The 13,687-nt window shown below is 42.2% G+C and overlaps 1 protein-coding gene across 1 annotated transcript in view; it reads right to left on the minus strand.

Annotated features, from left to right (window-relative positions):
* Window positions 1-13,687, minus strand: part of PEX14 (peroxisomal biogenesis factor 14) — a 71,575-nt gene that overhangs the window by 24,672 nt on the left and 33,216 nt on the right. Inside the window, exon 3 of the mRNA XM_017825823.1 lies at window positions 12,840-12,924. Within this exon, the coding sequence (XP_017681312.1) occupies window positions 12,840-12,924 (85 nt within the window). The remainder of the gene's footprint in view (window positions 1-12,839; window positions 12,925-13,687) is intronic.

The raw sequence follows: 13,687 nt of genomic DNA on the forward strand, positions 1-13,687 counted from the left end.
AAGTATTCATTACAGATTATAAATCACCCTCGGTCTTCGTTCTTTTGTTTTAGAGAAATTTTTTTACATGCCATTAAAATATTGTTTGCTGAATGCTACTACAAAGGTAGCCACCTGTAAAATTAAAGGCTGATGCTGCCAATAACAGTGTTGAAATACCTTCTGTTTAAAAGGCAAACCTACTTTGTAATTTTTAACACAAGTATATAAATATTCCTCCACCCACCCTTCACAATTTGTTGGTTACATCGCGTCCATTTAGACAACAACCATCTATGTCATCACACAGGATGTTAATCTTGGGTGGAGAAGAAAGAAACAATAGTAAATGAACTTTTAAGAAACCCAGATTACACATTCAAGCAGGGTCCTTCACGATAAAAGAACAGCAAAGACAAAAAACATTAGGGGACAAGTCAACAAAATAGCAGAAGTTTCAAAAGATCATTTTTCATCCTTTGGTTTGTTTATTGTTATTTTTTTTTCTCCCCTTGTGCCTTCAACGGCTCTTCAGAGCTCTGGAGAAAATTAAAGAGCCTGGATTAAACGCCCAAAGGACGACTAATGCTAACAATACTAAAAATAACGAGGTTAAGTGGTGGAAAAACTATGGTGACCACACACAGAGAACTGGAGTGGTAAGGTGGAGAAGGAGTTTCATCATTGCTCCCTGGGGCCATGCACAGAACATACTAACTGCTTCTGGTTCTCTGGGGTTCCGATTACCATGCCAAACACACCTCCAGAGTTTCCTTATTAGTATAATAAAAAGCTTCTACACATTTGTGTTCTATTCCCAGCCTTGCTATTGACCTTGTGTAGGTCATTTAACCTCCATCTGCCTCAGTTTCTACATCTGTAAAACCAGAACATTATTACACAATATCCTTTCTACAACGTTTCAGACTGACACAATCATCATGTACAAAGACTAACTGACAGGTTTGAGAATCTACACACTATATGCACTTGAGTTAGGTAAGGCATTTGTAACAAATAATTTATTCAAGTAACGTATTTAGCCCTTTTTTTTTTGTAGATCATCTATGGAAATACTTCCAGATTTCTAACTCTCATCAAGGACTCAAATTCATGCACTGGTTTGATTGGGTGCTAATATACACGGCATTTCTCTGGTCTCCTTTCAGCCAAGTGTTGCCCTCAAAATCCAGTCACTGGGGTTGAATGTTCAAAATGGAAATATGGACATAACTATTATTTTTAACACTGCCAGTTGTCTTCTAAAGCCTCACAAAAGTTCCAGCCCAGGAGTTGAAACGGGAGTGGCTACGCAGAATTCACACAGAAACTGGAGTGAAGATTAAGAAACATTTATGGGCATGTTCCTGCAATATAACACAAGTCAGATCAGTAGGTGAGGCAGCTGAAGCAGCCAAAAGAACGAGGATAATTCTTGGAGTTCCTGGACTAGGAAATATCCCCTAAACAAAGAAATCACCACACAAATAAACAGGGAGCGAATAAAAATGGGGAGATACTCCCTTCTGGGCACCACACAAGAACGTGTCTCCTCTCTGGGATGCCAAAAGGTGAATCCACAGCACTGGGTAGCCCAGTGAAGAACCCAAAGAGCTTCTCAGAATCAGGTCCCTGATGAAGGGCCGAGGATGCCCTTGGCAGATCCCTCTCTCTCCACAGAACTTCGCACCCTCCAGTCTCCAAGCCCAGGGACCACCCCAGGCACAGGTAAAACCCTGTTGAGGGGGATGTGACTGTTTGATGTGCTGTTTGAGGGGCAGATCCCTCAGCAGCAGCTTCACACTTGGTCCCCAGGGATGGTACAGCCCCCAGACTCCTGCAATGCCCAGATACAGCGACCTGCCCTTTCCAGTCACCTCAGGAGACAAAGCTCTCCAGAAGAGCTCCGACTCTTTTCTTCCTTCCTTTCCTCCCTGGTTTTCCTTTACTGCTACTCCGGTCTGTCTCAGGAGGCCTGGCATGAAAAAAGCTCTCCTTCTGTGATGCAACGTTTGGGCCCAGGTGAGGCCCTGACTCTGCAGACAACCCAACGAATGGGCAAGAGCAGCTCGTGCTCCTGTTGACAGCGCACGTGCTGGTGAATCCCCGGCGAGCACAGAGCCATCCCAGCCCTCAGACACACACACAGGCAAGCGCTCGCTTTACCCGCCATTGAACTCACACCTCACAAACAAATTATTTAACTACTCTATCCCCCAAGGAAGACAGTGATCATTTCAAATGCAGCTCCCTGCTCGTCTCTCACATACACGCAACGGCCTGATAGGTTAAATGCTGCCATTTAATTACAGTAATGGAACCTGCTATTTTTTGGTTCCCTTGAATCCTCTCTCGCTCTCCTTTTTAAACACATACAGAGTCATCTTTTAAACATGTGTTTTATATTTTGAGTTTAACAGCTGCATTCTCCCGGTTACTTGAAGAGCAGGAGTAATGATATTCTGATATTCCTCTCTGTACCTCTGAGCAGGCAGTCTTTTAAACACTACATAAAAAAGAAAGGCCAGGGGATGCTGTAAGAAGGGATCCAGGCTAACACTGCTGAGGCCAATCTGCCCCTCCATTTACTGAGATGGTTTGCGTTGATTTTATTGAATAAAACCAGCTTAACCTCTCCCCCCACCCCCCAAAGCAGCTGGGGTCTGGAGTGATGGATAAACACGAAAATGCTTTGAGTAATTTTACTGAAAATGCTATAAACATCAGTCCATCACGATGTACAGTATGGCACAGTATGGTTGTATTTACAGATCTGTGGCTGGCAGTCAAAATTATCTCAGATCTAACTGCTCTTAATACATCTGCCTCAGTGCCCCCATCTAAAATGGGGATGGTATTTCCTCTGTTTCCCACTGAAATCTGGAGTTTGCAAACTGTTTCAAGAATGTAAAGGTCTAATGAAGAGGAAAAAACGTAATCAGAAGTGCCTTAAATTAATTTTATAATCTTGCCATTTCACTAAAGGTGTCAGAAGCTCAGTCAGTTAATATTTGTAGAGTACTTTGAATATGCAAAGTGGCATAGAAATATGGGATATAGGTGTGTTAAATTCTGGAGCATGCTGCAAAACACTTTGCTCTTGAGGGAATTTGGGAAGGGGGCTGTAGGTGGCCAAAACCTAGGGGGTTTCACTGTGGGTTATTACTGAAGGAGGACACATAACACAGCACTACAAGTGGCACAGTAACTGTTTGTGGGAGTTCCATTTCATACTGCCTGGCAATTAGAAAAAAATCAAGAAGCAAAGCTTTAGTACTTCCAAGTCAAAATAAATTCTTACCTATGCTAAGGCCACAACACTCCTAGAAAAATACCCATATTACACCTGTCCTCAGCTTTATTTGTCCTCTAAATGTGAAAAGCTTATTTATTTGTTCCGTGGTAGTTGGCTCCCAGTCAGCCAGCCAGCCATGCAGGGATATTGCCCATCTTCATCCCTCTGGTACGGACATCCACTGGTGTCTCTAAAGGATGGAATCTTAAAAGGTGAGGCAAGGCAGAGACAAAGACAAATTTAATTTTATCACCATAAAAAGGGGACATTTCCACATGGGCAGCAAGGACATGAATATCATGTGTATGCGGGGGCGGGGGGATTATAAACGCATTTTTGGCGAAATTCAATAAAGCTGATTCCACTGCATAAGGTCAGCAATTTACTTTTAAAAAATGATATGATTGCAACTTTTAATATAACCCATGTATTTGCTGCAAGATGCTGTAGAAGATTGTGTAATGTAACCACTCGACCTCTCCACAGGAGCAGAGATCACCCCATTTACCCTTTATTGTCTTGCTAAAAGCAATGCACATTTGCACGGTAGGACAAAGTCAACAGCTTTTACTTCAGAGAGCCTCAGATTTCATGAGAATGAATTCTCTGCCCTGCTCCTGGGGGAGTGGAGTCGCCTGGACTGGGCTCCATCAGAAAGAATGGCAAGGAATGAACCAAAAACTAAATTCCCCTTTTAGCCAAGGAAAGAATGATTGGATTCCAGATTAAAATTAAGAGGGAACAGTGTGCAGCAGAAAAGCAAACTGTAGGATTTTCTGTTCACAGGTACCAAAGGCAGAGTTTTAAATGGAGTAGAAATGTTGCCTAAGAGATCCTAGAGAATTATGTCATAAAGGAACTTATTTCATCTTCCCTAACAGAAAGTATCATTAGGTCTGAGATGGATTTCAGCAGAAGAGCAACACAGATTATCCTAATTACACTCCTTGGTTTAGCCCCAAGAGGGAAGGCTGTCTCTTCAGACTTAGAACACCAAGTTCACTACCAGAGCAGGTCAGCAGCTGAATTCCTTTACTTGCTCCAGGAAGACTGTGGAGAAACCCTGGGCTGGATGACCACAAAGAGCAAATTCCTTCTATCACAACAATATTTTTATACAAACGTACATAGATTTCTTCAACTGTCTCAAGGTGAATCTTCCTTCAAAGGTCAAAGCTGCAGGGCTGGATTAGGATTGCACGCAATCTGCTCCAGCCTTGACATCCTGACATTCTCAGGTTTGCAGCTCTCCCCTCCCATACACAGCTGATGGAAGGAAATTCTCAATCTCTCTGCAAGTGTGGCTTTTACTGCGGCAACTTCAAAAATCACAGGCTGCAGCACCAAGAACTCCAAACCCAGCATTTCAGAGCAGTTTACAAACACAGCTAACATAAATCTTACCGAGGCAATAAGGCAAAAGTGGTAATTAGCCCCATTTTACAGATGGGCAGGCTGAGAACAAGAAATGTGCCCAAAGCCAAGCAGTCACGTCTCAGATCTCCCATGCCTGCTCTTAGACTGTAACTACAGAGGTGACTTTCTTTTGGCACTTGGCATTTACTGTCACTCGAAAACATGGTAAATAAATGATTAAATTCACAAGCAGGCTTAGGGGCTGGGTCTTTTCTGCCCATCTCCAAGCCTCACAATTTCAGGACTTGGAATATAACTGACTATTTTAGTATTATCTTCTAAAATAGACTTCAACTCCCTCTGCTGCAATCATATTATTTTTTCAATGCTACCAGGAACGGAAATATTATTTTGTCAGTAAACAAGGCAGATATGACTCAAAGTACACTCAGTGAGCAATAGGAGTTAATTTTGCAAAGCCATTTTTAACGGCTCTTTTACATTACATAGTTACTGTCAGATAGCCAAGTGGAGAGACATCATTAAACCCATGACATTCCAATTATTTGTTAAAATTAAGCTTACAACCAGTATTTTGTAGCATGTACAATTTCCTCAGCAGCAAACCGGTCTGTTCCAATTTATCAATAATTTTCAAGCTACAAAAATGTGGCAAAGGTGATTCTGGACTCTTCACTGAAATCATGAGGAATTTCTTCAGTCCTGTAGACACAGGAGATGTAGCAGATTTTCCACAATATATTCTGAATGAATCACCTCTCTTGCTCTGTGGAATATAGATCTAAATGGCTCGAGATCTCTGTAGGTTGAGCCTGGTGAGAGAGGAAGGAACTACCACCAATCTGACTTGTATCCTCTGTTGTAGAACACACAAATGGGCATTTAGAGGATGCAAAATTTGCAAGTTGCTTCCTCAGTGTTCTCAGCATCACTAAAACTCAAAGGGGTGCCTCTCATGATACACCAGAACACTTTACACAGACACCAAAGAGAAAGTCGCCGAGATTTTCATGGTTTTAATATTAAATAGCAAATCTTGTACCAAAGCCCTTTAAAATTACCTTGTTTAGACAAACACACTGTGGGGATCAGTGGATCTTAGGCTTTCCATTACCTTTTTTCCTCTGCTCCCTTTAAACAGGCTCAAGTAGGATGTTTTTCCTCATGTTCAGCAACAGAGTTCAGAGCCAGCAGTGCAGAGTTTTCAAGCCAAGGGTGCAAGTACAAAGCACTGCAAGAGGACAAGTTCATTGGAACTATCCAGTAACAACAATGATATATTTTCCTGCCAGTGAAAAGCACTTCTGTGAAAGAATTCTTTAGTTCCAACTACAGCTCAGCAATAAACTTCTGGAACATAATTTTTCCATACAGAAAATGTTTCTTCAAAAAAAACCCCAAAATGTTATGGAGAAAAGTAGTGATTTCCTAACAATTAAAAAAGCATTTTTCCAAATGTTTTCACTGTAATATTATGGTACATATTATATTATTCTATTAATCTCTTTGTATTGATTAGACTCATGTCTAATCAATACAGAGTGATCTGACAGCTCTATAATATTTCATTTTTTTTAAAAAAAACATGATTTTAAATGTTAATCCCTATGTAATATAAAAACAAATTTCCAAATCTCAGAATTTCCAGCGGGATAGAAATCTATTGTTCAACCTAGTTTCCAGATACCACTGAGTTATAAAACCCAATTGTTACAAAACAGTGAAATGTAGAGAAGTACAATGTTTTTCTAAAATAGCAAACTCACTTATAAGTAACTACAGTTTTTAGCATACACACTCTTTCCTTAATTAGCTGGCTATTACAGACATGAAAAGGTAGGAAAAAGAAAGGATTGCCTTCCTTTGTGCACTGCACCACATGGGCAGTTATTCCTAACCTGATGTCAGGTGTTCTTCTGCCCTCTCATGAACCACTGGTGACTGGGAAAAGAGCCAAAGATGAGCTATGAACTGATTTTCCATGTGAATAGGGACTAAATAGATAATTTTTCCCAAACCTCCTTTCAAATCTTGAGGAATGGTAGTGAAGGCTTTTATCAGCTGTTAAGATTTTCTTCCCAAACCCCTGACAACTCCAAAGAAGCACCGTATCTGACTCCCAGGGTGTCCTAAGGCTGAGCAGTTTATCACATTTTGTTAGCTCTGCTGCAGGTCCCTTCTCAACAAAGGAGCCAAGAAAATCCGTAAAGTTCATGACAAGTTCAGACACCACAAACAGTGGTAAAATTGATGGGGGGAAAGAGTCAGCATGATGAATAGGCTGGTACTGAACACCCAGTGACTGATCTGCCCACGCAAGAGTGGCAGGACAGGGAGACACCTCCTTCCCAGCAGATGGATAGAGATTGTCAATCATTTTCAGGAATAAAAAGGAAGCAACTAATACAAAATACAGAACGGTGGAACTAATTTCTGGATCACAAGCACATCTGTTCTCCTGCATTCTGATACTGCAGCAGTGGAAATCTTACCTGTCTGCTGAGCATTATCAGCACTGGGCAAACACAGCAGAGTGCCACAAATGGATGGTGGCAGTGCTGATTCAGACTGGAACTGGTGTGACTTTGTGAGCAATGCCAGCCTTCCTACTCTCCCTCCTCATTCTTCAGGTCCTTAATAAGCTCCTTGGGAGCCAACCACATCTCCCCATTTATGCAGGGCTGTGTAGATTCAAATTTTGGATGGGAAGGCACCTAAAGAACAAACTGGTTGCTTGAACAGGTGTAGGACATATTTTTATTTAACCTAGCAAAATATTATAAGGCACATTAGCTGTCTTGCACAGTCATAAACAGAGGCCTAACCATCTCTAGTAATTAAATATCCCATAGTGCTTTTCAAGAATCTTAGTAAATTTTTTACTCAGTAATTACATTCTCTATCCCTAAAGCTCCCTTTGCAAGATCACTTAGATAAAGTATTCTTCATTTCCTCTCCTAAAAACCACGTAGTGATGTTAAGCAGCTGCTGTCCTCTACCTCAGAAGTGGATGCTTTTTAGTGGAAAGCACAGTGAGATCTAGATTACAGAATCACTGAATGGTTCTGATAATGACAGATAACCCTAGAAACACCATCAGACATGCTCCATGCAAGTAGCTGCAAAGTTTCCATGGTTAATGGGTACAGTGTGCTCCAAGACCCTCACATGAAAACCATCATGAGCATGCAGAATGCTCTGACTTCCCTTTAACCTCTCCAGTCATTTCTGTACACAAGCTGCTACACTTACTTTATGCTACTTGAACACCTGCTGCAAGCTTCTTTAACAAGCAGAAAGCACACCCTCCCTGCTTCTACCTGTGCTAGGGAACTTTCTCTCCTGTGTTAATTTGTTCCAAAAGCTTAAAACACTAAGCAACTTCTTGCAGTAAATTTTTGCTATCAGTATCTGGATTCCAGGTCTCGCTTGCAGCTTTGCAAGGGCAAGAGATGAGGTCTGGGGTGCAAAACACTGAGTCAACAGCTAGAGAACAAGTCACCTGAGCTGCAGGTACAAAGCAGGACAAGCCTCACTCACACAGTCAGTGCAGTTGTGCTGGGTTTGGTTGGGATAGAGCAGGTTTTTTTCATGTAGCTATTTGGGGCTATGTTTTGGATTTGTGCTAAAAGCAGTGGATAGATGCTGTGGAACATCCCTTTGGTCAGTTGGGGTCAGCTGTCCCAGCTTCTTGTGCCCCCCCAGCCTCCTTGCTGGTGGGCTGAGAAGCAGAAAAGGCCTTGGCTCTGCATACACCTTGCTCAGCTAAAACACCTCTGTGTTACCAACACTGCCTTCAGCACAGACCCCAAACACAGCCCACACCAGGTACTGTGGAGAAGCCAACACAGCCAAGAAAAAAACTCCTTTTCCTCACTGTCTCTAATCCTGTCAGGAAGTCTGAAGAGAAGGACAAGTCACCCAGCATTCCTCAAAGAGTCAACATGTTCATCCTAATCCCAAATCCTGTAAGAGCAGAAGGTTTGGAGGGCTGGAGCAGTTTGGCCCAAATGGGTATTTTGACAGCATGGGTTACTAACTATTTTTCTGTCTGAGTTGGCACTGGACTCTATTGGCTTGCACTGTATTTTCTTCTCAAGAAAAAGCTTTGTAAAAACTGTTCGAGCTTCACTGAGACATGTTAAAGAATTAATTACAAAGTAAAGCTGAAGGAGAAAATTAATTTTGGAAACACAAGAGGTTACTTTTCTTTTCCTCCCTTTTCTGGAAGTGGGGGAGGAAAGGCAGTTATTTTCATCTTCATGCTGGGGGCAGGAGTTGGGAGCTGTCCAGTCGATAACCTGGCCATCAGAACAAGGTTTGTAATTAAAAGGTCAGTGACCTGGAAAGCTGGGGCCTCACTCTCAGGGCTTCTCAGTAATGACGGCGCTATTAAATTAAGACTGTTATGAAATCAATGCTAAAAAAGCTTTCATGGTAACGAGATTCCATTCAAGGACATGCAAACTGCCTCATGAAATGGACTTAAATTATAAAAAAAGAAAAGTAATAAAAGAGGGTTAAATTGAAATCTGCTGAAGAATTTGCTGTCTTTAAAGCCCTCCAGCAGTGGGCTGTGCCCCCTTCCCTCAGGTCCTCAAGGTGATCCATCTGAGTTTCTTTGGTAAAGGAGAATTCTAAGACAGGGGTTCAACTCTCAAGAATGCAGACTACAGAAAGAAAAAGATAATTAAGTCAGTTTTCTACTGGAGATTCTGGGGCTGACACCATTTGTTTCCAGGGAATCAAGTGTCTTAGAGCTCTGACTGGAAAGGGGCATGTGGAATTAAATAATTTTTTCATCTCTTCAGAAATCACCACAGTCTGGCATCTTGACACGGGCAAAATTTTCTGGAACCCTGATGCACTGCAAAAAACCTTCTGGGTAGACGTTTTCCCAACATAACTCAACAATTATACATTAACCTGCTCTAATGCACTCCTGTTCTCCCATCACCATTATTTCTGAGCTCCTCATATGCTTTTGTCTGTTCCCACAATCCCACTCTGGGAGGGCATTACTGTACTCATTTTACAGACGAAGAGAACAAGCAACTAACAAAACAGTTCTTCATCCAAGATGACACAACAAGTCTGGAACCTGGCAGTTTTTCCCTTCTCTGCCCCCAAAAACCCAGCACCCTGAAAACAGAGCTCCCCACAAACAGTGCACTTCCACCTCCTTTCTCTGCCTTGCCAGAAGTTGCAGATTCAGAGCACACAAAATTAACAAGCCACATGGGTTACTGGCTGGGTAACTGAGCAGTACAGGACATCTGAGGCACAACAGTGAGATGACAGACACATTTCCACAAGGGTTTAAACCCCACATGCTGTCTAATTACTCCCAAGGCGCCGCTGATTCTGTGGCATGTCATCAGCAGAATCAGCGAGTTGGACAAAAAACAAACAGCATCTTTTTTTCCTTTCTTTTCTTTCAGATACTCTGAGGGGAAACAGCTGTTTTTTCCCTTCATCTGAAGAAGTTCATGATAAAAAGGAGGAAATGTCATAAATTACACAAAATGCCAGTGTAAGCTTCAAAGAAAATGATAAATGATTCTAATAACTTCATGTTTCTCATTAATGCCTCTGTATATGGGAGTTTAAAAGTGCTTAAGACAACAGAGAAATCTCATCCAACTTTTGAAAGCCCTTTTACAAATGCAGGACACCCTCGGTCTCCCAACTGTCATCAACACGATCACCCCATGTGCCAGAGAGAGCAGTTCAGCACCCCCTGACCTGCACAGAACCAGGGACCCCCCCCGCTTTCAGCCTCTGCAGCTGCTGCTTCCTCAGAAACCAAGCCCAGGCCAGCTGAGGATCCTGCAGAAACTTTCATTTCTCACCACACCAAAATGGATCAAACCAAATCCAGTTCTTGTATTAAATATTAAATAACACTAGAAGGAAAGAAAATTTGATTGGCCTTTTTTCGGAAGGGGACTCATAGAAAAAGAGGAAAAAATTCTAATTCAAGGCAGAACCATCCCTGCAAGTCTCAGAAGCGAAATTTCCTCGGCAAAGTCAGGACTGCAGGACCTTTTTGACTGGCAGTGAGGACTTCTCTGCCAGACAGCCTAAACTGGGGATAACCACTATCTTTGGGAATGACAGGGACTGTATATCAGAGAACAGGGGGGACAGCCCACCGAACCCTGTAATCCCTTATCTCCTCGGCACTAAACCAGCACGACATCCACGTCTCAGGAATAATTGCCTCCATCTGCAAGAGCACGGAGGTACCACACCAGCGTGAACCTTCTGCTCTCGAGCACTGAACACAGGTCAGATTCCATATGGACCCACTTCTAGTGACTGCTGGGTACAGGCACTACTGGACCCTGATCCTTTCTATCTCCTACCGTTAAGTTTTCAAACAAACAATTAGCACAAAGGGAAGGAGGGCTAATTAACAAACAGAAACAAACAAACAGCTCTACCAAACCATTTCAGCTCTTTAGTAATTATTAGCCAAGTAATTCATAAGAAGTATTAGTCGGGCCACAGTTTCTCTGCGCCTCCATCTCCCCACCCTTCCTCTTCTCCCAGTCAGGGATTTATTAAAATTAAACAGATTAGATGGAGCTCCTGATACTAAAAACTGTTCAGCAAAGCCTGCGGTGGGGAAGTGCAGAGCAAACACCAGAGACATTTGTCTCTAAATTGCTCTAAATACCTTCTGCAAATGAAATTCTAACCCAGCTGTGTTGAGAGAGAAAATGAGGAATAACTGGTCATTGTCAGCACAGAAGAAGATCAGGCAGTTATAATATTGCACGATATACTGGGGGCTAAGGATCTCTCGGCAACAATAGATTTTGTATCAGGTTACCCCGGGTAATCAGCACAGCTTTTAGGCTCAGCTTTCCCTTGCTTCATTGCTTCGATGATAGAGTTGAAATCCCCAAGCTTTTATGATTAATTACTCCCCGTAGGTCCACATATTTCAAGGAAAAACTCATGGAGCACAGCGACCAACAGGCTCCAAATTTTAATGTCGTCCTGATGGCAGGGCAGGGCAGGCAGCATACCTATGTGATTGGAATGTCCTGTTAATTGGCACGAGGACAAGCAGTGAGAGGATCACACTCCAGATGATGTGAACTACTTGTCATGACATCATTGCCAAAACACAAGGCTGCCATTCCCTTCTAGGTCCTTTGCTATTCAGGATGAGCAAAGCCGTGCGTATCCTTGAACCCTCCATCTCGTGACATCAGATCTCAGGCGTCTCAATAAACAGTTCATAACCCCAAACAGAATAATATATATTCCATAGGCTTCCCTACTATTCAAAGCTCAAGATCTTTAGCTCTAGAATTTGATGTACCCTGAAGTACTTGTGACCTCAATGTATAAGTGGTTTGCTCCCCTCTGAAGTCTGGAGTTTGTATTTTCAGTATCATTTCAACACTTAAAGTGCTCCACAGTGCATGTAATTAACTTCAAGTTAAAACTGTCCTTATTATTTACATCTTGTGGTAAGGATCTAAGCAGTATGGTCCCAGGAGGGTAGCAAAATATGGAGCAAACTTCACCTGAAATGCACTGCAAGTTGTGGAATAAAAACTTCAGAAATAAAAAAGGAACAAAAGATAGTTCCACTATGAGTCAGAAAGTAAAATAAGTGCTCAGCAGGCAATGGCTGAAGTATGTTCCATCTGTCTAAGACAATATAGGATTTGTCAGGATCTGTTCTATCCGTGCTATAGAAAAGGGCTAAACTCAGTCAGTGGTTTACCATTTCAGCCTGAAAGTCAGGCTGACCCCAAGCTTGACCTTAACCTGACCTTGTTTACTTTCACCAAGTCCTTTGCCCTTCACTGTTCTCCCTCTCTTCAGAAACATTTGACCTTTTCACCCAGACGTTGGCCAGTGTCAGTAAGGCTAGAACTGACCAACTAGTCCACAACTCTGAACTGTCCTCACTGCAGAAAAGATACGATAACAGTTAACCCAAAAACTTCCCATGTGTCTTTTGTATTCCACAATTCCACATCTGGTGCCAATATTGCTCTAGTCACTTGGGAAGAGACTGATACTTAAAAATTTCAAATCTTCTTTTGAGGCAGATCACTTGCATTGTCCTTAACATCTAGTTTTCCATAGCAATACATTTTGGCTTTACACTAACTCAAGGTCCCTCACTATCACTGAGATCACAAACTTAAAGAGTCCATACCTTTCTTCTTCAGGAATGCTCTTCTGGTTGCAAGAGGACTTTGGCGGACCCGTGGATTCTGTAAAAACTTCACTGCTGTCACAATCTGAGGAGGGCGGGAGGATTGGAGAGAAAGAAGAGAGAAAAGACCCAAGTTAGGAATGGACAAAGCACTCTTATCCATTCTGCATTCTGTACTGCAAGGCAAGGCATCGCACCCACCACGTGGAGAGGGGCCGGAGCCAACACCGACCCAACTTTCAGAACTGGTTCAAAGAATATCAGAGCCTGTGGCTCAAATCTAATCAGACAGCACGATTATGGTGTTTCAACCTAGAAGTTCTTGTTGAATTACTCTTGGAGCAGCTCAACCTGCACAAAAAACTCCATTGAGATTCTCAGGGGTTTCTGCCATTTATATTGTGATCTTCTTACCTAGGTTGGCTGCTACAGTTAAGGGCAACCCTGAGTCAATGCATGTGAAGAAGTAAGAGCTGGCTTACTGTAAGAATGCTTCCTTTCTATCTGACTTAAAGCTCCCTGGAAATTCTAAGAGATTAAGGCCTTTTCTGCCACCATTCTAATTTACTGAAAGCAGTAAATAAACCTCAGCTTGAAAAGAAGCAACTTCACATCTTTTGGATCCCGTAACAATAATATCAAAAAAAAGTCACTTTTAGTGACATAAATGGGTAGATGAGTAATTAAAGTTCCACACCAGCAAAACCCACAGAGTACTTTTGTCTACAGACAGCCTTCTACACATCCTTCTTTAAGATGACAGAGAACCTGAAACAGAGCACTTAGTCAAACAAAGGGTAAAGTGTGGGGTAATACCCAGTGGCATCATCAACAATGGCATGGAGTTT

The sequence above is a fragment of the Lepidothrix coronata genome, unplaced genomic scaffold (assembly GCF_001604755.1).
Source record: "Lepidothrix coronata isolate B3197 unplaced genomic scaffold, Lepidothrix_coronata-1.0 Scaffold122, whole genome shotgun sequence".
Taxonomy (NCBI): domain Eukaryota; kingdom Metazoa; phylum Chordata; class Aves; order Passeriformes; family Pipridae; genus Lepidothrix; species Lepidothrix coronata.